General features: G+C 36.7%; 1 protein-coding gene across 1 annotated transcript in view; it reads right to left on the bottom strand.

Annotated features, from left to right (window-relative positions):
- ITGA4 (integrin subunit alpha 4) overlaps nucleotides 1-25,748 on the bottom strand; it is a 79,599-nt gene that overhangs the window by 38,017 nt on the left and 15,834 nt on the right. Inside the window, exons 3-15 of the mRNA XM_045868414.3 lie at nucleotides 23,582-23,688; nucleotides 23,337-23,466; nucleotides 21,479-21,546; nucleotides 19,991-20,120; nucleotides 18,172-18,257; nucleotides 17,434-17,496; nucleotides 17,205-17,342; nucleotides 13,563-13,674; nucleotides 8,818-8,912; nucleotides 7,490-7,580; nucleotides 6,849-6,894; nucleotides 6,310-6,464; nucleotides 3,596-3,750 (exon numbers count right to left, since the gene is read on the bottom strand). Coding sequence (XP_045724370.1) covers nucleotides 3,596-3,750; nucleotides 6,310-6,464; nucleotides 6,849-6,894; nucleotides 7,490-7,580; nucleotides 8,818-8,912; nucleotides 13,563-13,674; nucleotides 17,205-17,342; nucleotides 17,434-17,496; nucleotides 18,172-18,257; nucleotides 19,991-20,120; nucleotides 21,479-21,546; nucleotides 23,337-23,466; nucleotides 23,582-23,688 — 1,376 coding nt within the window. The remainder of the gene's footprint in view (nucleotides 1-3,595; nucleotides 3,751-6,309; nucleotides 6,465-6,848; nucleotides 6,895-7,489; nucleotides 7,581-8,817; nucleotides 8,913-13,562; nucleotides 13,675-17,204; nucleotides 17,343-17,433; nucleotides 17,497-18,171; nucleotides 18,258-19,990; nucleotides 20,121-21,478; nucleotides 21,547-23,336; nucleotides 23,467-23,581; nucleotides 23,689-25,748) is intronic.

Below are 25,748 nucleotides of genomic sequence, written 5' to 3'. Positions count from 1 at the left end.
GACACAATGGTGATTCAATATTCACAAGTCAGTCAATGTGGTACATCAAATCAATAAGATAAAGGATAAAAACTGTATGATCATCTCAACAGATGCAGAAAAAGCATCTGACAAAGTACAACATTTCCTCATGATAAAAACTCCCAACAAAGTAGATTTAAAGGGACTATACCTCAACATTATAAAGGCCATGTGTAAAAAACCCATAGCTAAAATTATACTCAATGGTGAAAAACTGAAAGCTTTTCCTCTAAGAACAGGAACAAAACAAGGATGCCTACTCTCACCACCTTTACTCAACATAGTATGGGAAGTCCTACCCAGCAATCAGACAAGAAGAAGAAATAAAAGCCATCCACATTGGTAAGGAAAAAGTTAAACTTTCACTATTTGCAGATGAAATGATTCCATATATAGAACACTCTAAAGACTCTACCAAAAAACTACTAGAACCGGGATCAAGCGCCACATTGGGCTCCCTGCTCAGCCAGGAGCCTGCTTCTCCCTCTCCCTCTGCTGCTCCCCTGCTTGTGCTCTCTCGCTCTCCGTCAAATAAATAAATAAAATGTTTAAAAAAACCCACAAGAGATAGATATGGCTAGAATCAGAATCTTACACTTGTGAGAATGGCTAGAATAAAAAAGATAAGAAATAACAAGTATCGGCGATGATGTAGAGAAAAAGGAACCCTTGTGGACTGTTGGTGGGAATGCAAACTGGTGTAGCCACTGTGGAAAAACAGTATGGAGGTTCCTTAAAAAATTAAAAATAGTATTACCATATGATCTAGTAATTCCATTACTGGGTATCTACCCAAAGAAAATGAAAACACTAATTCAAAAAAATATGCACCCCTATTACTACAGCATTATTAACGATAGCCAAGAGAGGAAAGCAGCCCAAGTGTCCACTGATAAAGATGTTGTGTATACACTTACACACACACCCACACCCACACAGAGGAATATTACTCAGCCATAAAAAAAAAAATGAGATCTTGCCATCTGCAACAACATGGATGGACCACAGAGTATAATGTTAAATAAAATAAGTCAGATAAAGACAAATGCCATACAATTTCACTCATTTATAGAATTTAAAAAACAAAACTAACAAAGAAAAAGGGAGAAACAAAAAACAGACTCAAATACAGAGAATAGAGAGAGGGAAGTTGGGGGCATGGGTGCAACAGATAAAGGGGATTAAGAGTACACTTGTCTTATGAGCACCGAGTAATACGTGGAACTATTGAATCACTATATTGTACACCTGAAAGTAATATAACACTGTAGGTTAACTACTCTGGAGTCAAAATTTAAAAAAGAATACATTTATCATGATGGGCACTAATGTATAAAATTGTTAAATTGTTATATTCAACATCTAAAACTAATATAACACTGTATGTTAATTATACTTCAATAAATAAAACGCACCCTTCATTTCTTTCCCAGCACTCCACAGTTTCCTGTACTCTGCCCTTTCTCCTTTTTCAATCACCCATATCTTCTAAAATGGTATAAAATTTCATGTTTATCACGTGGTTTGTCTCACTCCACTAGACTGTAAACTCAGTGAGGGTAGTGATCTTTTTTATATTTCATTCACTACTATACGCAAGTGTCTCAAATGGAACCTGATGCAACATTGGTACTCAAATACCTATGGAATTAATTGTGTGGATGGAGAGGTGGAGCTTCACTGGTATGACCAAAGGGAACAACTACACAAGGAAAATGTGCCCAACCGGCAAGCAGAGTCTTCTTAGAAGTAGGGGCTGTGGGCCTGGCTACATAATTAGCAAGTGCCCCCTCATTTCACTGTAAGGGATGCTGAATATGCCCATTAACACTCCTGATACGGGGCAAGGTTTATGGAACAAAGGGACAATCCAGGCATCCTGACTACTGCTCATCTTTTCTACTATCATTAAGATGGCAGAAGAGTATCAATTTCTGTCCCAATCTTTTGGACTGTAGAAGCATAGTAATGTCCATGTTTCTGAATACCTCCTGCTACCATGCTGGTGGGGGTGGAAAATGCACTCATTATATTTCCCTATCTTCCCGAATCACAACTAGAGCTGTTTTAATTTTAATAATGGTTTCACTTTAAAAAAAAACAAAAACAAAAAAAACGCTACTAGGTACCAATCCCAGAGACAAGTGCTTTTGTCTGGTATTGACAGTATGGTCAAAAGTCAATGGCTGTAACCTGCTGCCATCCATACCAGGGTAACAGTACAAGTAAGCGTCGATAACACAGAAGCCTCTGCTAAATTGTCCTTTTCACTGCAAATTATTCTGCTGAAAATGTAAAATTTTGATGAACCCTTACTTGTTGGAACAATGCCAAGGAACAAAGGGCTAAAGAAGTCAGGTCAATTTCCTGTCATTGATATAAATTCAACACAATACGTTTCTTTGTGAATGTCTAATGTTGGCCCTTTTACTGCCTTGAAAATGGTCTCAATGATAGTCTCCAAAATTGACTAACCTAAGTAAAATCACAGCTATATAGGATTTAAAAAAACCAAACAAACAAACCCTCTTTAATCCCTACCATATAAATAATGGTTACATTAATAGCATCTATACTTCTGGCTCTCGACCACCTAATAGATTTATTCTAGTAGGACAATAAAAACTGTTAAGGGAAATGAGGAAAGAGCATAGGGATTATTACTTTTAGCATTTAATAGTGTTAGAGTCTTGATGTTTGTTTGCATTTGCTTGGAATAAGTATCTCAGGGAAAATTAAGTTCTAAGCTGAGGCAACCATTTGAAATCCCAGAAAAGGCTCCCGGGGATAGTTGGGCTTTTTTGTGACAATAGATTCTCTCATGAAGTACACCATTCCCTGATGAGAAAGACCTGGCACTGCTTCATGTGAAAAAAATGTTGACCAAGGCAAGGAATGGGACGATTGGTCTGGGAATGAGTGTTTTAATGAAAGAAAGATGAAACTGGCTGTGCTTTGGCAGGACATACCCCCAAACATCCTGAGAGCCATTGTCCTGGCCCACAGATGATGCCCACACACTGCAACTGTGCAGGTTCCCACTGACATCTGCTGGCACGGGGGACAAAGGCCTGATCCGAAAGCAGTCATGGTGGATTCTGCTTCACTAGAGTCACATGAAAAACAAACGAACTTCCCTGCTTCCTCCCCCCACCAAAAAAAACCCTACCAGGGGAACAGATCTGAGGCTCAGCAGTGCTACTCACTCCGTGCATTTCTCGGGAAGTGTATAAACAGGGATACGGAGATAGCAATTGTAGGAAGGAAAAGGCAAATCTTTAAAAAAGAGTGATGCAGTCAAGTGTGATAAATGTGAAATAAAGAAGATGCAAGAAGTGGACCCTGGATGATCCAGGTCACAGGACTGTTAAACATTTTACCTCTGGAACAACGAACAGGTCAGCTAGTTTAGGCGGGCATCACACTTGCTTGTAACCACATTTTATAAAAGGATACCAATGCAGTAAGTGATAATACTGAAGTTTACATATTCATTCATAAAAATGAGTTTACATTACCCGCAGTGATAATACTGAAGTTTACATATTCATTCATAAAAATGAGTTTACATTACCCGCAGAAATGCTTGATGTGTTCTGCAGTTAGCTCCTCTGCTTGACACTTTTATGCTGCCTGTGATCACATCCGACGTTCCATTAGAAGAAAAGTAAAATCTCGATGGAGAGTCTATCTTCCGGTTCACATCCAGACTCATGTTATAAAACAAAACTGCAAAATGCAGAGAGAATTGCAATTAATATAAATAATTCCCTAAAAGCATTATTTTTAAGTGAAAATAGTCAAAATTATATCCCAACACTAGAAGTATCTTAAATTCTCTTCATTAAAAGGCTTTTAAAAACTAGCCTAAAATATGGAAGAGGAAACAATTTAAAAATACTGATTGTTAAAATTGTTATAAAAAATTTACAAACTTCTCTCTGGTTTCCATTTTTTAACTATTAACATCTTCATTTACTTAATCTTCCTACATATAAACATTTCAAAACTACAATACTAAAACTGTGACTCCTAATAAAAGTTCTGAGCAAAGTTTCAGATTTCTCTGGAGTCCTTTATGTCCTTCGAATATCTAACTAAGGAAGCATAGACAGAACACTACACTCAAACGCCACTTGTGATAATTCTATCTTGTGTGGTTACATAACTAATTTTGTGTATGGTTAGGTTCATTTCTTTCTGTTTGTTTCTGATTTGAGAGGTTATTTATTATTTTTTAAAATGTAATGTGAACATTACAAACCTATATCAACAGTTTACTCAAAGGTGTCTCCTTTTCCAGCCCTGGACCCTGATTAATCTCCTCTGTGTTCTCATTGGTTTCCAGTTTGAACTTCCAGTGTTGATTTGTGCAAAATACTGACATTCTCTCAATATTCTGGCAGTCTGGTAAGATTTACTTCAAATCTGACATAGTAAATAATCATCTGCTAATGAATATCTTCAACCAGCAAAGATCTAAGTAAAATTAACAAGCAACCAAAAAAATTCCAAGCCAGATATTACCAAGAAAGAGCCATTTTTTAAATCTAAAAGGGTTCTTTGCAAAACAAGCTACATCTAATAGTTTGCTGAGATATCAGCTCATTATATAGGTGCAATAATTCATAAATGATATTTTAAAGGATTTATTTAATTCCTGAAGTGTTCGATCACATTTGAGGAGTAACTTACTCTTCTAGAAGGATTTTATCTACTAATTTCAAGGCAACAGAAGTATAAAACCCGTAATACTCCTACAAACTTCAAATCAATTTTTTAACCTTACTTTTATTTAGAAAATAAATAACAAAGTCCAAGTCAATTGGCTTCAAAATTACAATAGCTGAGATTCAGTGCCTCAGAGGCTTGGCTGCAACTGAAACAATGATCTACAATTCATCACCATGCGTTCACACAAAAAGTAAATTAAAAAAAGGTAAATAAAAACCCACTTGTAGTAAGTGGCAAAACATCCTCGTTTTATAAACATGCTTACCATGTGAATTATTTCTCCCAAGGACTCATTTTATGCAACTGTAAAGCTTGTATTTGTAACAATGTTGTGATTATTTATGAGTTTCATATATTTGTTTTCAACGATTTTTAAAAATGTCTGGTCACAATGGAATTGGTAGTCGGACAAGCACTGGTTTTGCATAAAGAGAAACAGTCGTATCTGCTTAACGTGTATCGTTCAGATAATCCATCAGTGTGACCGTGTTACTGTGTTCCTGGGGCCATGCTCTGACATTAGCACTTCTCCGATCTGTAACCTTAGATTAAGGTTTTGCCCACTGTCCTACCACGGTGGCTCTAGCCAGGACTTCGGCAGTGCACTTTTAAAAATGAGTTTGATCTAAAGTAGATCTACTAGGCTCATTCTGCACTTCTCATTACAGGCTAATTCGGACTGAGACCTCTGAAACTATGTACCCATAGTTTGGTTCAGCGTATTTGCTGCCCTTCATGATGTTTGGATGATGAGAGCCCGCAGGGTCACAAATACAATCAACTCTTGATAGGTCTTGCGTGGCTCATGAACTGTATATATTATTAACGTCCAAATAAAAAACCTGGGTATGCTTCTCCCCTACCATTGGCTAGTTTCATTAGTCATTCTAATATTAGCTTAAGTATAACATAAACAGGAACATAACCTGCTAGAAAAAATGTAATATACACAAAGTCACATGTATGTGATTTGACATTAACCACAATTTTGCATGAGCCAGATCAGTGCTACTTTCTCCAGAGCAGCTGCTATGTACTGAGAGCTACCTCAGTAAAGAGAAAAGGACGTGGCTCTCAGGAGCTGACAGTCACAGAAAATCTTTGAGAGATGTGTGTTATTTATGGAAATTGGAATCAGCGTCTAGATTTGAGATAAGCTTCTTCAGTTACTCAAAGGATAAAATATAAAGAAAAGACTCTTCTCCCTCTCAGGACTTCCAACTTAAGCCAGCTTCAGCTATAGAAGGAGCCCAGTTAAATGGAGGAGAAACTGTGAGAATGTTCTTTCTATTCTAAACTAAAGCTAAAGCTCAGTTTAGCTCACCCTAATATAGCAAGTGATACTCCCGCTTTTCTTCTTGTCATAACTTCTAGACAACGATAGCCTCCTATGGTGCCCCTCTTGTTGGTAAGAACAACACAAGAACCCAAGAGATGAGGCAGCGAGTGTCTTGGCCTCTAAGGTGAGACACAGTGAGGGCTCAGAAGAGGACCACGAGATGAATGAGTGGAGTGCACACTCAGGCAGGGTAAATTCTGTAAGGGCACCCTTACCAATATAACCTGGAACCTCTTTGCCCTTGTATGAGAAACAGAGTGTTAGATCCATGCACACAGAAGGCAATCCATTTTCAACACAGTCAAAATTTGTTCTATTTACTGACTCAGGATGGTTTAAGGAAGCTTTGACAATCACTACAGGTCTTGTCCTAAAAAGGAAATAAAATTAGCAATATTAACTGCAGAATTATTTTTTCCCTAAGAAAAAACTGCATTTGTTTTGTCAGTTGCCATCATCAAGTAACTTCATGAAATTGCTTTATTAACACTATGTGCATATACACTCAATTACATTTCTGTGCATGAATCAAGAGAAATTTTCTTTTAAATGCTAAAAATATTGACTTTGCTTGATGGTTTGTTTAATTATAATATCCACGTAAGGTGGAAAGAGTATCCTAAAGTTCAATAAAATTTCAGAAAATAAAAAAAACGCATTATGAGGTCACCACCAATGCTGATTTTAAAAATTGCCTCCCATCATTTACAATTAAGCCCAATTGTCATTAAGCAGTAAAATGCATCAACCTTACCTTAACAACACAGCAGAATCAGACCGAAAAGCACCAACTGCCACATCTGGAGGATGAAAAACAATAGATTAATGAACATCATTAGTCAAAGAGAATTATTTTTCAGCCATAAATACTTCACTATGTTTCACCTTTTGACTGTATCAAAACACCATTTACAGAAAATTAATTAGAAAAGATATACTTACATCTGAGGATTCATTCCACATTTGTCTGAGTCTATTCATCTGTAATAACATCCATCCCTTTACTATAAGCAAACTTTATGATAAAAATAGGATATAAAAATAAGCTTACTAAAAAAATATTAAAATTTTTAACTACAAACATTCACCTAGGAATCTCCTCTCAAAGTACAAAAAAAAAGTCTTTCTTTTCAGCATCTTATGTTTGATTTATTTTCATAGGTGCTTTTCATTTTTTCAAGAACAAAGAATAAAATGTCAAGTAACTAACACTGTAAAGCTGAGGAATTATTTGATCATTTCTGACCCATCCTTGAATTCAAAAGAGCTTTAAAAATGAAGGAAATAAATTACCAGTAGATTAGAACTTTTCCATACCAGTTTTATGTACTTTGCAATAAAGCAACATCCACAATAGAGCTCATTTCAATTTATGAAATATGATTTTATACTCACCTACATAACCATTATTATCTGCATCAATTTGTCCAGATATAGACTGTCCAAACATACTTAATGATTCACTGATTTGAAGTCCTTCAATTCTCTGAAAAATAAGTAAGTTGAGTAGGAAGCAGTTTTTGCACACCTGATATCTCAGAGAAGCAATGATTTAGTTAAATAATGAGCCTTACAATACCCAGGCACATTTTCTAACAAAATGCATTTAAGTCAAATACATGCATCTAAGAGAAACAAAAGTTTCCAGTTTGAATTGGGCAGGTGACATCTACTTTGTGACTAGAAGAAAAAAATTACTTCGTGACTAGAAAAAAAAAATCACAAAGAGAAAATTATATAGTACAGATCTTCTTAACCAGCCTTGACTCCCTCTCCCCAGTCTCCTTTCAGGCTCTGTATTTATTTCCCAGATGAACATGAAAAACCAAACAAGTAGTTTGGAAAAGGAGACATGCATAATCACTTAGTGGAGCCTACTCCTCAGGCTTATGATGAAAGCCACCCTATTGAGCCAGACTGTTTCCTAGCATGTGACAATTGAAGTCAGACATGTGTTTCCTATTTTATAGGTCTAATTTCACATCCAGATGCTGATTTACATATATCAGCCTGCTATCCATGCTAAGAAAATCAGTAATTTTTACTAGACAAGTATAGATTTCTCATGTTAAATATGGAGAACCATTTGTCCATTTTGCTCCACCAAAAATAACAGTATTAGCTAATATTTCCATAAAAGTATCTTTAGAAAAACTTCTCTGCATGTGTATGGAGTGTTTTCTATGCACCGAAATACCCTGATTTGTCAAAAAACAAAAGTAAAGTCAGATCAGGGAACTTTATTAAAAGCTTCCATCCTGAAGCTGCGCCTGAAAGGAACAGAGTATCATGTGTTCGCTCTCCCAGTGTGACCTCCCTGAAATATGGGGCTTTAGGCACAAGGCAAGACACAGTTAATCAAAGCCACATGGGCTTATTCAAAACAGTACAGATACCATCTCAGAACATAAATTTGTGGAACGCAAAGAAAATCTTCAGTAGGTTAAAAACAAATGAGAATGCATGGAACACTACATCAAAACAAACAAACAAACAAACAAGAATGGATGTGAACCAAAACTCTTAGTTATGGAAAAAAATGATTTCAAAGAGTTATTAACAACCTTCAAAATGAGACCACCTACTCTTATCACAAGAAAAGGGTGAAATAGATATTAAATACTTGAAAGAGCAAATTAAGAAAAATAAGTCCACACTAACACCGGAAGTTTCAGGAATCGTTTATTATCAATGCTTCTTTCCAAAACAGAGTAGTAGTCTACCTGTGAGAACACTGATGAGATCCCATCTGCTCGGCCATTGTAAATATAAATAGCACCTCGCAAGTCATCTTCTTGTGGAGCTCCAATCGCGACATCTATTCCAGAATTTCAGTGGCAAAATAAATAAATAAATTCTTAGTATAAAGAATGCAACTCTGAAAACTAACTTTCATACTTAATTCATATCACATAAGAAAATTCCTTATCAAAAAAAAACAAATACTTTACTCACTAGACAGAAAAAAGTATCACAAAATAAATATCATCATAACAATGTACAGGACTGTGCAGAATCATCTGTGCATCGAAGCAGCAGGGTGAAGAGGTCTGAGACACGCTCTAACACAATGGTTAAGGATGTGGGCTCTCCAGCCAAACCACCAAAGCCTGACCCTCAGCCAGGCCCATTTCTTAACTTCATCGTGTCTCGGGCCCCTCACCTATAGCATGGGATCATAAGAGAAGAACTCACCCTCAGCATTGGATGTAGCTCATGTAAAGTGTTTAGAGCAGACCCCAGCACATAAATTATCATCTGTGAGTATTATAACCCTAAGATTCTTTATTTTGAGCTCTGGGTTTTACTTTATTTGCAAAAGGACTTCTAAATTCCTGTTTCAGTGAAAGCAATTAAGGTATTTGTTAAGGATATCTGTATTTATACACATACATACATGCAAACTAGATTTTGGAAAGTGAATTTGTTCTGTAAAGTAATGACTGCATCACTTTTATGACTTGGGATTCACGTCAGATTATGATGCCAGGAGAAAAAATAGTTAATCAACTGACATAAGCAAGAGAAAACAAACTATGAATGACATGGTTGCTTAAGAGCCATAAATACAAAATGCACAGGAGAAAAATAACATTCTATAGTTGCAAGAGCATTTCATTAGTGTTACAAGGTATTATGTCTATTTATTTGGGTATATTCATGTGTTTATTCATATGTAATGTTTTCTTATTACTTCAACAGAAACCTAAAATACAGAAAGTTTGCTTTCATGATAGTCAATACTTACTAATTTATCAGATTTAAAACTTTAAAAACTACAATAGTAATTTCTGACTGCTGTTTCAATGAGAATAAAAACCTTCTTGAAATATAATTCTATGCCAAATGCAGTACAATTTTAAAAAAATTTTTTCTAAGTAGCCTCCATGCCCAATTTGGGGCTCAAACTCACCACCCTGAGATCAAGAGTCACATGGTCTACCAACTGAACCTCCAGGTTCCTCTTCAAGATTTTATTTTTAAGTAATCTCTACACCCAACGTGGGGTTCGAAATTACGACCCCGAGATCAAGAGTCGCATGACAACCAACTAAGTCAGCCAGGTCCTCCAAATGCTGTACAATTTCTAATACCAAGAAGTAAGTGATAGACATACCTTATATTTATAGTTTAGACATAGTAAGGCTGCTCTCTTGACCTGTGCAAAGTATTTTAAATTCTCATATACAACTGTACCCATTCAGTGATTTATTCAGTGGACAACTACTGAACAACTACTGTATTCTGGGCATTTTCCAGGTGCTGGTCATACAGGGCAGTACCACGAAAAGGAACTTTATTCTTGTGGGGAAGAAGGGAGGTAAAACCAGAATAAAAATACCACATACGAGACGGTGGGGGAAATGATGGAAGGCTTTGCATAGAAGAGGAAGCCCCAAGCTGAGACTCCGTATTGACAGGTGACAGCCAGGTGAAGCACAGGGTGAAGGCACTTTAGACAGAGGAAACAGGCTGCGTAATGGCAGGTGACAAAGGGGCAACATTGCACACGTGAACAATGGCGGTGAGTTTGAAATACCGGGAGCCATATATACAGCCTAAATACTCACAGGAACATAAGGGGAAGGAGCAGGAAGGGAGAGAGGGAGAGGGGAGAGGAAGAGGGAGGTAAGGGAAGGAGTGTGGGGAGAAGTGTCCTGTGGCCACTGAAGACAAGACCAGTTACAGATGCCATTCTTCAAGGCCGGTTTAGACTTCAGCCAGTATGGCTACATCCTGAGTAACTAGGATGTGAAGATCATAAGTCTGGGCTACAAAGGTGTTGATACATGGAAATTCTTGCAGTAACAATTACTAGCCGTAGTGATGTAAGGCACATATCTTGAAACAATACAAATGGGCCTTTTCAAAGGAAATATAAAAAGGCCCAGATCAAGGTCATTCCAAGCAGAAGACATGTGGATTGCATTCAGTCTTTTCCTAGCTTATATATAGGTCCAAACTCTTATTTTCTAGGATTATATTTGGATCTTTTATAGAAAATACTAAAATTTTAGCAATCATTATAGTTAGAAGGAAAACACACATTATTTTTTTTTTTTTTATGTCTGTGCAAGTCCATTTGGGACACAACATACAGAACAAACGCGGACATATTTGACAATGTTTCCTACTTTCCATCTGAACATTTTATTTCATTGTTAGTGTAAACTATAATTATCACTGGTATAATCACAATAATTTTAACATCAGCTAACACATAATGCTTATTACAACATGGGGAACCACTCTAGGGGCTTCACACGTACTAACTCATGTAACTCTAAAAACAACTATATCGAGTAGATACTTTTTGATCCCAACTCTGATGAGGAAACTGAGGCACAGAGTATAACTTGCTCAAGGCCCCAGAGCTTGGACGTGAAGCAGCTGGGATACAAACACTGCATTCTGGCTCCAGAGGCCATGCTCACTCATTCCCACGCTCTGTGGAATCATTAACTCTACAGGCTCTACCCAGTGTTTTCTTCCCCTGAAGACTTCTCCTGTTCTGTGTCAAAGAACTGTTCAATTCATGATTTGATAATCTATCAATATTTATTTCAGGGGCACATAAAGTAATAATAATACAGCTTATAATTTACAATTATAGAACTTTCTTATGGCTTGGCTCAAAAAATACTCAAACATATAGTCTAACAGTCACATAAAAATGCTCAAGGTGAAAAAACCTCAACTAAAAATAAGCGGTTTTTGCCAAATCTCTTTTACGGATGAAACCTGAATGCTGCCTGCCAGGCATGTTCGTCATGTAGGTCTGTTCGTGTACCTCTTCCCTAACTTCCTCATCCTTTTGATGCAATTTTTATGCTGGACTGTTGCCAAACTGGTTATCTCCTTAGCAAATGGCTTGCTTTGCTTTTCTAAGTGCACAGGAAATTCATATTTTTTCTTTTTTGAATACAAAAAAGGGAAAGGATATGATGAATGCAAAAATAACTTAGGTCTGCTATGGAAAACACCACAAAAGTGTGCATAGTAAGAGGACATTGACTCTGATTTGCATCTCTGCCTGGCGGTGGAGGGAAAAGGAACAGGTGAGATTTTCATTCCCTTTCTACACCATCTCACACATCCTGCCATGAACACAAAGTAACTTCATCCATTTACTCCCATAAAATTAAGTAAGATAGAGTTGGGGTAAAGAAATAGGGAAGTACATAAAGAAAAATAAAACACAGGTGCCTTGCTTTCTCACTCAGGCAGATATGGAGGAAAGGGCCTCAGGGAAGAAGTACTGACCCTGCTTCCAAATCCTCAGGGTCTTGTTCATATCCAAAACGTACAAAATGCTAACTCATTGGCAAAACAAAAATGCTATTCAGCCATAAAAAAGAAATTATCCTGCCATGTGTGACAACATGTATGTTCTAGATAGCATTTTGCTCAATGAAATAAGTCAGAGAAAGGCTAACACTGTATGACCTCACTAAGATGTGGAATCTAAAAAAGAACCTAAACTCAGAAATAGAAAATAGAACTAGAAAAACTCTAGAAATGGTAATATTTGTACACCAAATTACACTCTCTGACATTTAATAGGGTTCATATATTCGACATGCGATGTATATTCTATATATATTCAAAAGGGATATTCAATAACCCACTTTCTTCTTGAAGACAAACGTATTTTATACATTTCAAGTAGAATGAAGTCTTTACGCATCAGAAATTAAACAAGTGAAAACTTAAGAGTACTCCCTCGCTTATTTCTAGTATCTGAGTAAATTGCAACCTAACATCACCATATACCAATCGCCAATGGCCATATCAAGAGGAAAGACAATTCTGAGCCCTGAAAGCATCAAATACTTACTTGCTGAACTCTAGAAATTACGCACACTCCTCTCGAATCCATTCATCATTTTATGCACAATTTTACCAGACTTAGTTACCCCTCAGCTTTAGATTGAAAAGAGTCAATGTTAAGAGGGAAGGCGGGTAGACACAGGTACTTCAACAGCAGGGCTGACACCCTGGCAACAGACTCCGTAATGACACCTATTCCATTCTGGAGAGGTTTCCATATCAGTTGGTAAATAGCCACTATTGCTGGGTCTGCCAGTTGCCCCCTTACCACTGCTTAGGACTCTCTCCCACATTTCCCCAAATCCTTCCACAGTACAACAGCTGAATAATGAATGCCTAGCACAACAGGAGTCTTCTGGAACCTGCTCCAGCTTGGCAGCCAGCCTCTGTTGCGTCTTGTCAGTATCTTTACTGTACTTATTATCAAATAGTACAGTCTAAGGAGTCTGATCAATTAATCAATAACTGACAAGTGAGGAGAAGTCAGATGTAACACTAAAAAAAAAAATACACTTAGCATAACATTCTGGCTCCATTTTCTAGACAAAGGCAAATGACCTAAAATTCCACTCATATGCTCTTCCATGTACCATTTTCAAAGCAGAAATCAAGTATTGAATTAGATACTTTGAATTACCTTCAAAGCCATCATTATCAATGTCACCAAGATTAACTATAGATTCCCCAAATCTTGCAGCATATTTGTCACTTCCAATGAGCTCCGTTTCCATTTCATTCATTACTGCTCCCTAGACAGAAAAGGGGAGAAAAGGTGTCATCATAACACTCCCTGACAACTTTACACATGATTTACCTTTGTAATTGGATATGGATTTTTTTCTAATGCTTCAAACAAGTTGGACAAACTACAGACTGAGCTTTAGTACACACATCTCAGTTCAATTTAATAAATATTTATCAAGTATGTCAACACATATAATAGTATGATTAGAGCTCAGAGGACATAAAAATCGTCAAACTCATGATCCCTAGCTTTGAAAATCCAATAAATCATTTCGATAATTCAATCTAACAAATATTTATTGAGTTCCTACTAAAGGCAATGCACTACACAAAGAGTGAACAGGCAAAAGAGGACAAGGCAGTGTGTGTACAAGACACACTCCCCTTCCTGAAGAAGCCTAGTTACAGGGAAGGCTTAGCACAAACATGTAAACGACTCAGAAGTACAAACTGCTTTGTATTGTCAAGAAGCAAGGACAGCATATCTAATTGTGAAAACAAGGTGAGATCTCATAAAAGATGATATTCAAGGTGGTTATTGAAGGGTGGACATAATTTTGATATAGAGTATTATCAGCAGAACAAATTCCAAAGAATTTGGCTATTACAAACAGTATGTATAATGAAGAAGACCAAAAACCAAACCAAACCAAACCAAACCAGACTGAAATGTTATGGTGTGGTATTTTCAATACTGAGGGAAATTTACTCTCAATTTAAGGACTAGGAAGCCACTGAAGGTTTCTGAGTTGAGGAGTCGGCATACCTGAAGCTGGCCTTTGGAGCCTTAGCAATGAAACATGAATAGGTCAACTGCTATCTCTTAAATTGGAAGAGGAGTTATTACAATAAGACATTCAATAATGTTGCAATAATGAATCATTATAATAACAACTACCAGACCTCTTTCCAAACTCTGATCATGTCACTCTTATGTAGTAAGAAAAAAAAAAAATCTACACACTATTCATCATAGCGGATCCTTTCCTCTTCTTTTTTTTTAAAGATCCTATCCACCTATCTGAGACAGAGAGAATGAGAGAGACAGAGAGCACATGAGAGGGGGGAGGGTCAGAGGGAGAAGCAGGCTCCCTGCCGAGCAGGAAGCCCGATGCGGGACTCGATCCCGGGACTCCAGGATCATGACCTGAGCCGAAGGCAGCCGCTTAACCAACTGAGCCACCCAGGCGCCCGGATCCTTTCCTCTTCTTAAACAAGTCTATTCAACATTCCCTAATCACACACAAATTCTTCTGCTTGTGATTGTGAAACACCCTTCACCTTTTATTTTCCAACTAAAAAACTCCTAAACTTGTCTTGTTCAAATACTTCCTCTGTGAATCCTTCTAGACCAAAGTGAATTGCTGCTTCTGCTTTGTACATGCTACTAATGTGCTATTTACCATGTTGTATTCAATTCTTTACTCTCGTGTTTATGTCTTTTCTGGACCTGAGGTCTTAGAGGTCAGGATTAAGATTATTCTCAGCTGTTTTCATAGTTTTTGTTCCATTTCAGATACTCACTAAATGTTTACTTTTTTTAATGAATCATCTCTACAGACAGAATCACCGGCACCAGGAACAGTAAATGATTTTATCAAGAAATAAGGGACAAGAGAGCTCGCGAGGCTCCAAAGGAAATGCCTAATTTAAGGAGAAGGGAGAAAGGGCTCCCGGGAGGATGAGAAGGTGCAGACCAATGGCACTGGAGTTCCCAGGAAGAGGGTTTCACGAAGTGGTGATCACTCTTCAAGTATTCTCCAGTCAGAGAACGGTGACCAAGAGTTCTTGGGGGACCTCTGAGAGTTATTTTAACAGAAGTAGGTGGAAGCAAGATTCATTCAAGTATCATTCTTTCTTGAGTTCATTCAAAAACAATTATTGAGCACCCATTTCTCCAGTACTCTTTCAAACCCAAAAGAAACAGCAGTAAACAAGACAGAGGATTCCTCTCCACACAGTGTCTATACTCCAGCAGAAGGACAATATCAAACCAGATGAATAAATATGGAATATAATGCTAGGTAGTGGCGAGTGCCATTTTAGAGAGTTAACAAATACGAAGTTAGAAGGGAACAAAGAATCACCTATGTCAGAGGCGTTAAAAGCTGAAATCAATTATGAAATTACCTCGTATTCAACAGTGGTGCCTCAGGGGAGGCATGAGGGAAGAACAAGAGGGCAGCCTAATGGGTAGGGCTCCTTCCTTGCCCTTTAAACAAAAGAGATACACTTTTATCTGTCTTTCCTATTAGGACTGCTTAGGATTATCAGTGAGAAAAAAAGATCATATATCGCCTTATTTTAGGTGTATATGATAATTTTTAAAGTGTTCCCATAAAGTTTAGTTATAAAGAGAAGGAAAAGTATGCAGAATGAGGATGTAGCTGGTATAAGAAGACCACTTATGGATAGGGAAATGTGAAAGGTCTTTACAAAAAAAAAAAAAAAGAAAGAAAAGAAAAAAGTAAAGCCTAATATTGCTATTAAGGACATGTGAATGATCACTTTGTAGATGGTATTGCTTTACTACTAAATTTAAGTTTAAACACAGTCTATGGAAATCCCAGTTCATAAATAACTTTGTTGCTCTATATCTGGAACTTTGAAAATCTCTTAGCTTTATAAGACAGTATTTTCTCTTTTGAATCATACAGTGTTTAGTCTGATGCTTAATATAGGAACTTATTAAATGCTCTAAAACCATTAAGATTACAAATACCTTCTTGAAACAGATTTTACTTTGTTGAATCCTGACTAAACATGCTGTGCCTTAAGAAAGGACCCAATTTTCTCACAAATCCCTTCTTGCTCTTAAATCAAAGGAACAGACCAAGAAGACCCCATTAAGGCCCTATCAGTTCTTTGTTTTGATTTAATGCCAAGAAGATAGACTGGCAAGATAGGGTCAGCAGAACTCTTTAAATTGAATTGTGAAGTGGTCAGTTTCTACTCCACAACATCCCCCATAATCTAAAACTCAACCGTAAGTGGTAATTACCTATTTCTACAACTACTATATCCACTTTGGAATGAGCTATGCCCATTTTATACTCTTTTCAGGAATATCATCTACAAATATTGTGCAAACTAACATCTTATCAAAACATATGGTTTCCTACTGTTTCCAAATCAATAAAAGCATCTCATACTTTATCTTCTCCTTCTGGTAATATTTCTAATTAAAGACATTCACGACAGAACCAATAATAAATCCACATTTTGAGGGATATAGAAAAATCATTCTTTCAAATTAGATTTGGATCATAATAAAACTAAAAGGAACTCCAACCACTTGAAGGACAAGATGTGAGTAGGAAAAAAACAGAACAATTGATCTCCTGCTTCTGGAATATCAACAGCTTCCCCTCTCCAAGCATGTTCCACTTTTAGAGCTTTAGTACCATACCGGAGTTTTTACTTTCGTCAGTAAAATTAGCCTAAGGATCTAGATACAGAACTCTGGAATAAGAATAGCTTCAATTTCTATCTTAATCCCATCAACAGCCTCTAGCTGGTGAGCAGTTGGACTTACCCAGCCAGAGTTGATGTACACGAACACTCTGCCTTCCTCCCGGATGATGCTCTGCATGGGAGCTCCCACGAGTAGGTCTGAGAAGCCATCTGCATTGAGGTCCACAGCACACACAGAGGCTCCAAAGTAAGAGCCAAGCTGCCCGAAAACAAAACCAGATCCAGTCACCGAGGGAAAAAAAGCAGTTATTCACAAAAGCTCTCAGCGATACCAAAGATGGAGACACTACCTTTTTTCCTTTCACTTCATGTAAGATATTTAGTTCTTTTGCATCGATGCTGAATATGTATGCCTGCAATTGGGAAAGGAATTAGGAAAACTCAGACTGCTAGCACATTAAAAAAAAAAATCTTCAGGGGATCAAAACATCAATTTTCATAACGTGTAACCGCTCACAAAGATTTTTGAAATTCCTTTTCAGAGTGATTCAAGAGGTTTAGGTGAAGCACATTCACATTAACAGGACTTCCTTGCCAAACTGTCTTCTCAGGAACGATGGTATTGATCCCCGAGGGCACAGCAAGTGTTGTTTGCCTCACTTTTCAAAGTAAGGCTCAGAAAAGTTTAGTAATGTCCACACAGTAACGTAACAAAAACCAGAACCAGAAAGAATATCTTCTTTCTGGTCTTACCCCAAAACATGCAGCTGTCTCAATATCCCATCATCTGTAAACTCGTGAACCAGTAAATACATTCCCTGGACATCTTGAGATCATTTTATTTCAAGAACAATTTACTCACAAGAAAGAAAAGCCTCATTTGACTTACAGAATTTCTCCTTAAAGCTTTTCTAATAAAATTTTATCTAAAAGCCATACAACTTTCACCACGAAATGCAGTTCACTGCTCATTGTGTCGAGCCTTCACTTCTTACCATCTTTGCAGTTCTTCCTTCACCTCTCATGCAATTTCCTCACCAAGTTTTTGAGACTTGGTGAGGAAATAAATGTAAAAATGTAATTCTTACTTTACCAATCTGTTCATGTTGAGGGGCTCCTCCAACGACTTCAGTCGTATGTGGACTCCGAAAATGACCAGCTCCAACTGAGTATCCTTCAAACAAAGTGGAGAAAAGTAGGAGAATCATCATTTGCGATGGGTAAACTGTATCATCACAAATCCACTCATAGAAATAATTGAGACTGAACTCCAAATGACTAAACAGTTTTAAGAATATTTAGTTTAGCAATATTCAAAACTGGTCATTTATTCTATGCTTTAAGCAATCATTAGTATGCATTATGAAACTAGGCCCATGGTTTACATTTCCAAGTACTAGAAATTAAAGATAGCACTTCTACATTTGGTTAGTCTCTATGTAGTACCAGGACATGCTAGCCTCCAGGATTACAACCATAATATTTTAGGTATCTAAAATAGAACATTTTAGGGCGCCTGGGTGGCTCAGTCGGTTAAGCGACTGCCTTCGGCTCAGGTCATGATCCCAGGGTCCTGGGATCGAGCCCCACATCGGGCTCCCGGCTCAGCAGGAAGCCTGCTTCTCCCTCTGCCGCTCCCCCTGCTTGTCCTCTCTCTCCCTGTCAAATAAATAAATAAAATCTAAAAAAAAAAATAAAATAAAATAAAAAAATAAAATAAAATAAAATAGAACATTTTAAACTTTAAGTAAAAGAACTTCCTAAACTTCAACTTTTTTGCCATGAAATCTTCTATTGTAATAAACCTGTATGATGACACAAAAGGTAAAATATTTTATTATATGACAAAAGGCATAATACTAAGTTATTTTTTTAAGATTTATTTGAGAGAGGGAGAGAAAGCATGCCCATGAGCAGGGGGAGGGGCAGAGAGAGAGGGAGAGAAATCCCCAAACAGACTCCCCGCTGAGTGCAGAGCCCAATGTGGGGCTTGATCCCAGGACCCTGAGATCATGACCTGAGCCGAAACCAAGAGTTGGATGCTTAACTGACTGAGGCATCCCCTAATTACCTTTCTTACAACACTTCAAGATATCCCTCAACCATAAACAAGTAAATGTTGAATTATAAATGAATTCCCTCTGAAAATGAATTCTTACTGTATGAATGGGAAAAACGCTGCTTTTTCTTATTGTAATTATTTCTGGGTATAGGCTGCTTACATGCGAAGCACGCGGCTTAAACAAATCTGTATTTTCTAAGAAGCTATAGGAAAAGCATCTCTTTTACTGTAACAGAGGAATTGTACCAGGGAAATCTTGGGTTTCTGTAGAAATACAGACTATAAAGTGTCCTATTGCACAAGAGGAGGAGGAAATGGAGGGGGAGGAAGAGGAGGGAAAGGAGAAAGATAAGAATAAACTCTGGGAAATATTCTAAGAACTTATGAGGTGAAGGTCAATGAGCTGTTTTTAGACCTGTATGCTTCATAATGTTACCCATTGTCTAGAATGCTGTCGACAGCCCCACCGACTTTCACTTGGCCCTTTAAGAAACTATACTGACTCATACATGATTAAATTAATTCATGTGGAGTGCTCACAAAAAGTTGCTGGGATATGGTAAGCACTCAACAGATGCAACGCTTACAATAACAAGTTGACTACATAAAGATACAAGCTTACGAGAGTAAACTAAACCCAGAGTTCTAGTCTAACTATATATTAATGATTGTAATTACATATGTAAAATATTACGTTTCATAGATTATATCCTTAAAGCGATAGTTTCTGAACTCTTTAACTGCTACTGGCCATTTTGATCTTTTGAAGAGACTAATAATCATAAATAAGGGAAACTTGTATCTGTAAGACTGAGATGACTGGAGTTTGTCCATTTTTACAGTACCTAAGTAACTTCCAAATTTTACTTGATTATTTGTGTCTAAAAAAGCCTTGTATTTATTTGTAGTTATATTGTAGACAAATAGAGAGCCAGTCCAATAAGACGATCCTGGGGCTCCCATCACAATTAAATCCTGTAAGAAAAAAAAAAAACAATTTATCATCAATTCAAAGTTTAATCCACCCAAAACCTCCTCCAGATATACATTTTAAGTAAATAATGATGAGAATACATTTTTATAATACATTTCTAAAATCTGAACATTTGATGAATTTAAAAACATATCAGAAAAAAGCCAGAAGCCAGTTAATGAATTTTCATCTATAGGCACAATTTCAGAAAAGAAACTCACACTTAGCAGTGGACTTTAAATTGAAGCAAGAATCATGGAATACTAGACTAAGCTTTTAGGAGACAGGCAATGTGGTTTCTGTTAAAGTGAATCGTATCTGGATAATTCATTAGTGCTTATTATGGAGAGAATCACATGTTGCCAAAGACCAAAAATGGACTTAATTTATTCCTATTTGCAAAGAGCCATTGACTAGTTTCTTAACAATGCTAGCTTAGAAATTAATAAATCCAGTGGAATTTGGGGCATATTTGGTGATAAATCCAAATTTAGGAAAAGGAAACAAAGGGAAATTTAAAATGAACAGATACATTTGTCTGGTGAAATATGATAACTTTTAGCAACCAAAAAGTATTCAACATATATCTAAATTCCTTAAACAATCCTGAACTCTTAAAAAGGTCAATTTAAATATAAAGATTTTTTTAAACACAGTAGATAATATTTATGGAAATTGTTAACCTAAGGCCTGACCACAGATTCAGAAAACATTCATAAATTCTTAATGAGTTTTGAAGGGAAACTGGGAGACTTGGGGGTTGGATACAACCGTGACCTTTGATTGTATATCCTCAACTGTTAGAGAAAAAATAGAGCTTGGGAATATGTTTAACTTAAGATGATACTAAATTCTTAAATCTCTCAATTCTCATAATTTAAATGAGGGACATAGATTCATATGCTTTTCTCCCTCAACTAGTAATTAAAAGTAACATATTTGGATAGAAATTTTAAGCATCTAAATTAAAGCAAATAACAATAGCTACTTTTGATTCCTATTAAATGTTGAGCACTGGGTGTTATATGCAACTAATGAATCATTGAACACTACAAAATCTAATGATGTACTACATGTTGGCTAATTGAACATAATGAAACTTCTTGATGCAGGTAATGTTCTTTAGTGTAGACTTTTAGTTGATCTTATATGGCACAGCCATCTTAAGTATTAACTTTTCAAAAGTATATGTGGAATATTGAGTAGTAAAAATTAAGTTGTAATATACTCAAGTTTAAGAGACATATTATTCAGAGATTATACAATTTTTTTTTACTGTAAAACATAATATCACAGTCTCAATCTTAAGAATTAAAATCCTATATGTAAACATTTAAAGAGCCATTTTTTGGACTATTACCTCTGTGTAAAAACTAGATATTCCAGCTTGACATGATGCAAAATTTTCTCCAAATTTTTTCACATAATCTAAAATGAAGTAGAAAAACAATTCAGGATTTCATTGAAAAATAGGCAAAATTCGCATAATTTTGTTAATCTTGCAAATCCTTACAAATGCATCTTTTAAGGTTGATATTTTATACTATCTCATTTGTAAAACAGTCACTTTGATAAATGTAATATCACCAATCTTTCATATTAATCCTCAAAGATATTCCTCCAAAATGGCAATAAAAATATTGACCTCTGCCTCTTTTTCACGGGAAGAACATGCAGCATATGCTCAATAAAACTGTCAAATGAGTATCTAAGACAGATGTAGGACTTGCAGCTTCCAGTCCAGGTTTGCATTTAAAATAGGCTTCCTAAATTGTGCCCAGCTGAAAGGAATAGTGAGTCCGGATCTGCATGGAGATGGAGGGTCTCCTACTACAAAGCCCCCATGAATTGGATGCTTTTGGAACTTACTAGGAAGACAAATCTCTGCTTCTCCTGAAGAACTGACCTAAGTAAACCTCTACAAAAATAAGAATCAGGACCACATCTTTGTTTTGGCTTTACTAACCAAAGAAAAGTTAGATAAAGTTAAATAGTTTCACTATTTAATAGATAAAGTTAAAAGTTAGAAAAGTTAAATAAATTGTTAAGTCATTTGTAATTACTAGTCTTGGCCATGATTTTTCCACTCCTTTTTAGATCTTCCCTGACTTTTTTTTTTTTTTTAATAAATTTCCCCATAGTCTTAGGTGCTATAAGTTTATGCCATCTTGAATTTGTTTTTAGAATGTGGCTGGGTGTATCTGAACAACAAAAAAAATTCTATGAAAATGTTTTAAAGTGTAAACCATAAACCATTAAGAAAATGAGAATGATAAACATACAAAACACTAGACTGAGTTTTATTTCAATTAAGAATTTAAAATTCACCTTTTGTCTTCTTGACACTCAAAGGCAAATCAGAGATATATTAAATGAGCTTTTCTAAGACATCCCATACCACAGAGAACCCCAATATGAATAGAATAACTGAATTTGCATACATGGTCAAATTCTGTCAGGTAATAGAAATGTTCTTTGAACACTGTGGTAATCATCTTAGTTAGAAGAATGTGGAAAATGGAATACATATATATTTAATTCTTAGTTTTCCAAAGACACATTTTTAGAATTTTATTTCTGCTACAGATCTGTTTTTAATGCTCTGTTGACATTCACCCCTAATTTTGCTCACTTAATTGTTTATGGCCTAGCTCTGCATACACTACTGCTCCTAATGGCCTAGAATTTTCATGGGAAATCTTTTCAAACTTAAGATACCAACCCCTTATCAAGGAATGCATATGAATTTAAAAAACAAAAGACAGTGAGTGGGAAAGATTTGCTTACACTTATATTTGAATCTTCCTGAATATTCTTGGAAGCTAAAGATAAAGCAAAAAATCTAAACAGTTCTCATCTTGTCAGACCTTTCAATCTCAAATTTTCAATCATAATTTCATGATTTTAAGTATCTGATATATGCTGGGCATTAGACTTACACAGAATTAAAAACATATCTAATACAAAAGTGGGTAATTATCAACTACATTCAAACATAACTGGACAAATTTCTATTCCTCAAAACACAAAGCACATTTCTTGCAACTACTACTGCAATTGAGTAAGAAAAGGAAATACTCTGAGTTGTTAAAAAGAATACAGCTATTTTAAAGATCTCTCCCCCATCCTCTGTACATGCAAAATTGAAAATTAAAAAAAGTAATTAAAGGCATTCACTTGTTTCTCTTGATCCAGTTAATATCAAAAGGATTCCTTACCTTGATAGCATGGAGCTATTCTTTTACTCAGTTCTGTTCGTAAATCAGAGGGCATTCCATAGCAAACACCCGTGGGGAGCTTATTTTCATTCTTTATATAAAATATATTTTTCCATCTATGCCCACAAGTCTAAATAAAACATAAAAGTAGACCAAATGATGTGAACATCACACCCAGAATATCTGAATCCACGACATTATCATTGGACTTAGTAACCTAGTAACTAAGTAACCTAGTAACCTACCACAATGGAGCCATTTTCTCCTGGCTGTCTGGAAAGCGTGACCCCCAACCACTGATTGTCTCTTTCTTCCAGACAAGTCTTTCCACAAGGTTCTCCATTAGGGCTACCTACAGCATTTGAAAATAATTTTATCATTAGTTATCTTGAAACCATGTTATTCTAAGACAGCAGAGAAAATAAACATGTTTATCCCCAAGTCTTCTCCTTCAGCCATGTGCAAAATACCCTTGACTCCTACTTCTCTGTCACCTCACACTTGGCGCACAGGACGGGGTCACGGTGAGTTATGCTGTGCAACAGGACCGTTCTCTCACCAGGTGGTTTGCGTCTGTAGAAATGATCTCTAGCAGGTAACCTCATGAGGAGATGGGTGAACAGCATGACTGGGGGGAAGTGGGTGGCGGGAGAGCAGTTTAAACCAACATGGGCCATGCAGATGCAATTGCAGTGTGTCATCTGCGGCAAAGAATTTGCACCTTTGCTTTGATCATGTGTCTAGCATTACAGGCAACAGTACCAGAGCACTTGTTAAGACATTTCTTGCATTAAAGACTCTAGGGGAAAAAAGAGAGCAATGTGGTCCTCAGTGCTTACGGCACAGTTTATAGAAGCTGGAAGGTGATAACCGAGCACACGGAAGGTCACTGTGTCTAATTAACAATATTAATAATGCCTAGCATTTAAGACACACTGCCCTATGGTTTACATTTAGTTTATTGTGACTATTTTGAACAAAATAAAAAAGACCTGAAAAACCAGATTATTTGAGTAGTAAATAAAACACATCAAAAGGCACTTTGGCAAATGCATAAAGAGCCAGAAAGCCAAACATAAGTTAAGTATTACTGCTGGGCAATAATAATAATAATAATAATAATAATAATAATAATAATAATGACTGTAATAATAATAATTATTAAGTATTACTGCTGGGCAATAATAATAATAATAAACTGTACAGAGAAAAACTGATCTTCCCAATGATAATTTCTTTCTTTTGTTAGAGCGACTTCTTTGCTTTCTAGCTGGGATCCCATTAACGTGATTTCAAATAAGTGGTTTTGGGGGAGAGTAAGATATAGTACCTTAAGGATCCTTTTGCTTTCTTCCCACCTTCTTCAATTGCCCTGTGACAGTTCCATTCCACCTGAGCTTAATTCCAAAGGTAATTACAGTTGCATCAGCCTGGCTGGATAAGGATGTGGAACGTGGGTTTATTTAATTTTGAACACCAGTCACTGGTACCACGTTAATCATACATTTTTAGTGACCATTCTCTAAATCATTAGGCACCCTGTCTCCTAGAACCTTGACCTCTAGATAAAGCTTCCTGGGCAAACTCATAATTTATGCCTACGTAAATAAGGCTAATATTTGGAAGTTAAATTAGTTGCAGTAAATGTCCTGGAGACATTTAGTTTGTCCAGGAGAAATTTTGTTTTAGGGAGAATAGAAAGATGTTTTGTGTATACATTTGTTCTCCAAAATGTTGTTCAGGACAAACAGTAAAACCCTTCAACACAGCTGTACTGAACAAAGTTTCCTAGCGGCTCCCCAGAAGATTCTGTTTCAGTGGGTCCAGGTGAAGCCCAGACTATCCCCAGGTGAGTCTCAGGGTCTGGGATCTTGTTACAATAGAACCAGGATAAGGTTTTTGGCCAGGTTTCTTACAGAATAGGGACTACTTCCACCTATTGGTAGCAGCTGCCTGGAGCACTGGACTTGAGAACAAGTAAGGAGAGGTCTGAAAAAAAGAATGCTGGGGTTGATAAGTAACGTCAGCCTGGAATGAAAAGGGAGTTTGCTGCAGCCCAAACCTTGATAAAAGGTGGTTCAGGTAGAAACAGAAGGCTTCTTTGTTAAAATTAACAAAGGGGGCACCTGGGTGGCTCAGTGGGTTAAGCATCTGCCTTCCGCTCAGGTCATAATCTCAGGGTCCTGGGATCAAGCCCCTCATCGGATTCCCTGCTCAGCAGGGAGTCTGCTTCTCCCTCTCCCTGCCGCTCCCCCTGCTTCTGCTCTCTCCCTCTCCCTCTCTCTCTCTCTCCCCGCCTTCCCTCTGTCAAATAAATAATCTTAGAAAGAATTAAAGAAAGGGAAAAAGGAAAGGAAGGAGAGCAAAGGAGGGAGAAAGACAACTTTGAGTGTTGGGCGGGTAAGGTCTAAC

This window comes from Mirounga angustirostris, unplaced genomic scaffold, assembly GCF_029215605.1.
Source record: "Mirounga angustirostris isolate CCGP_5_RB_7025 unplaced genomic scaffold, mMirAng1.0.hap1 SCAF_3, whole genome shotgun sequence".
Taxonomy (NCBI): Eukaryota; Metazoa; Chordata; class Mammalia; order Carnivora; family Phocidae; genus Mirounga; species Mirounga angustirostris.
This window is presented reverse-complemented; position numbering and strand designations above follow the sequence as displayed.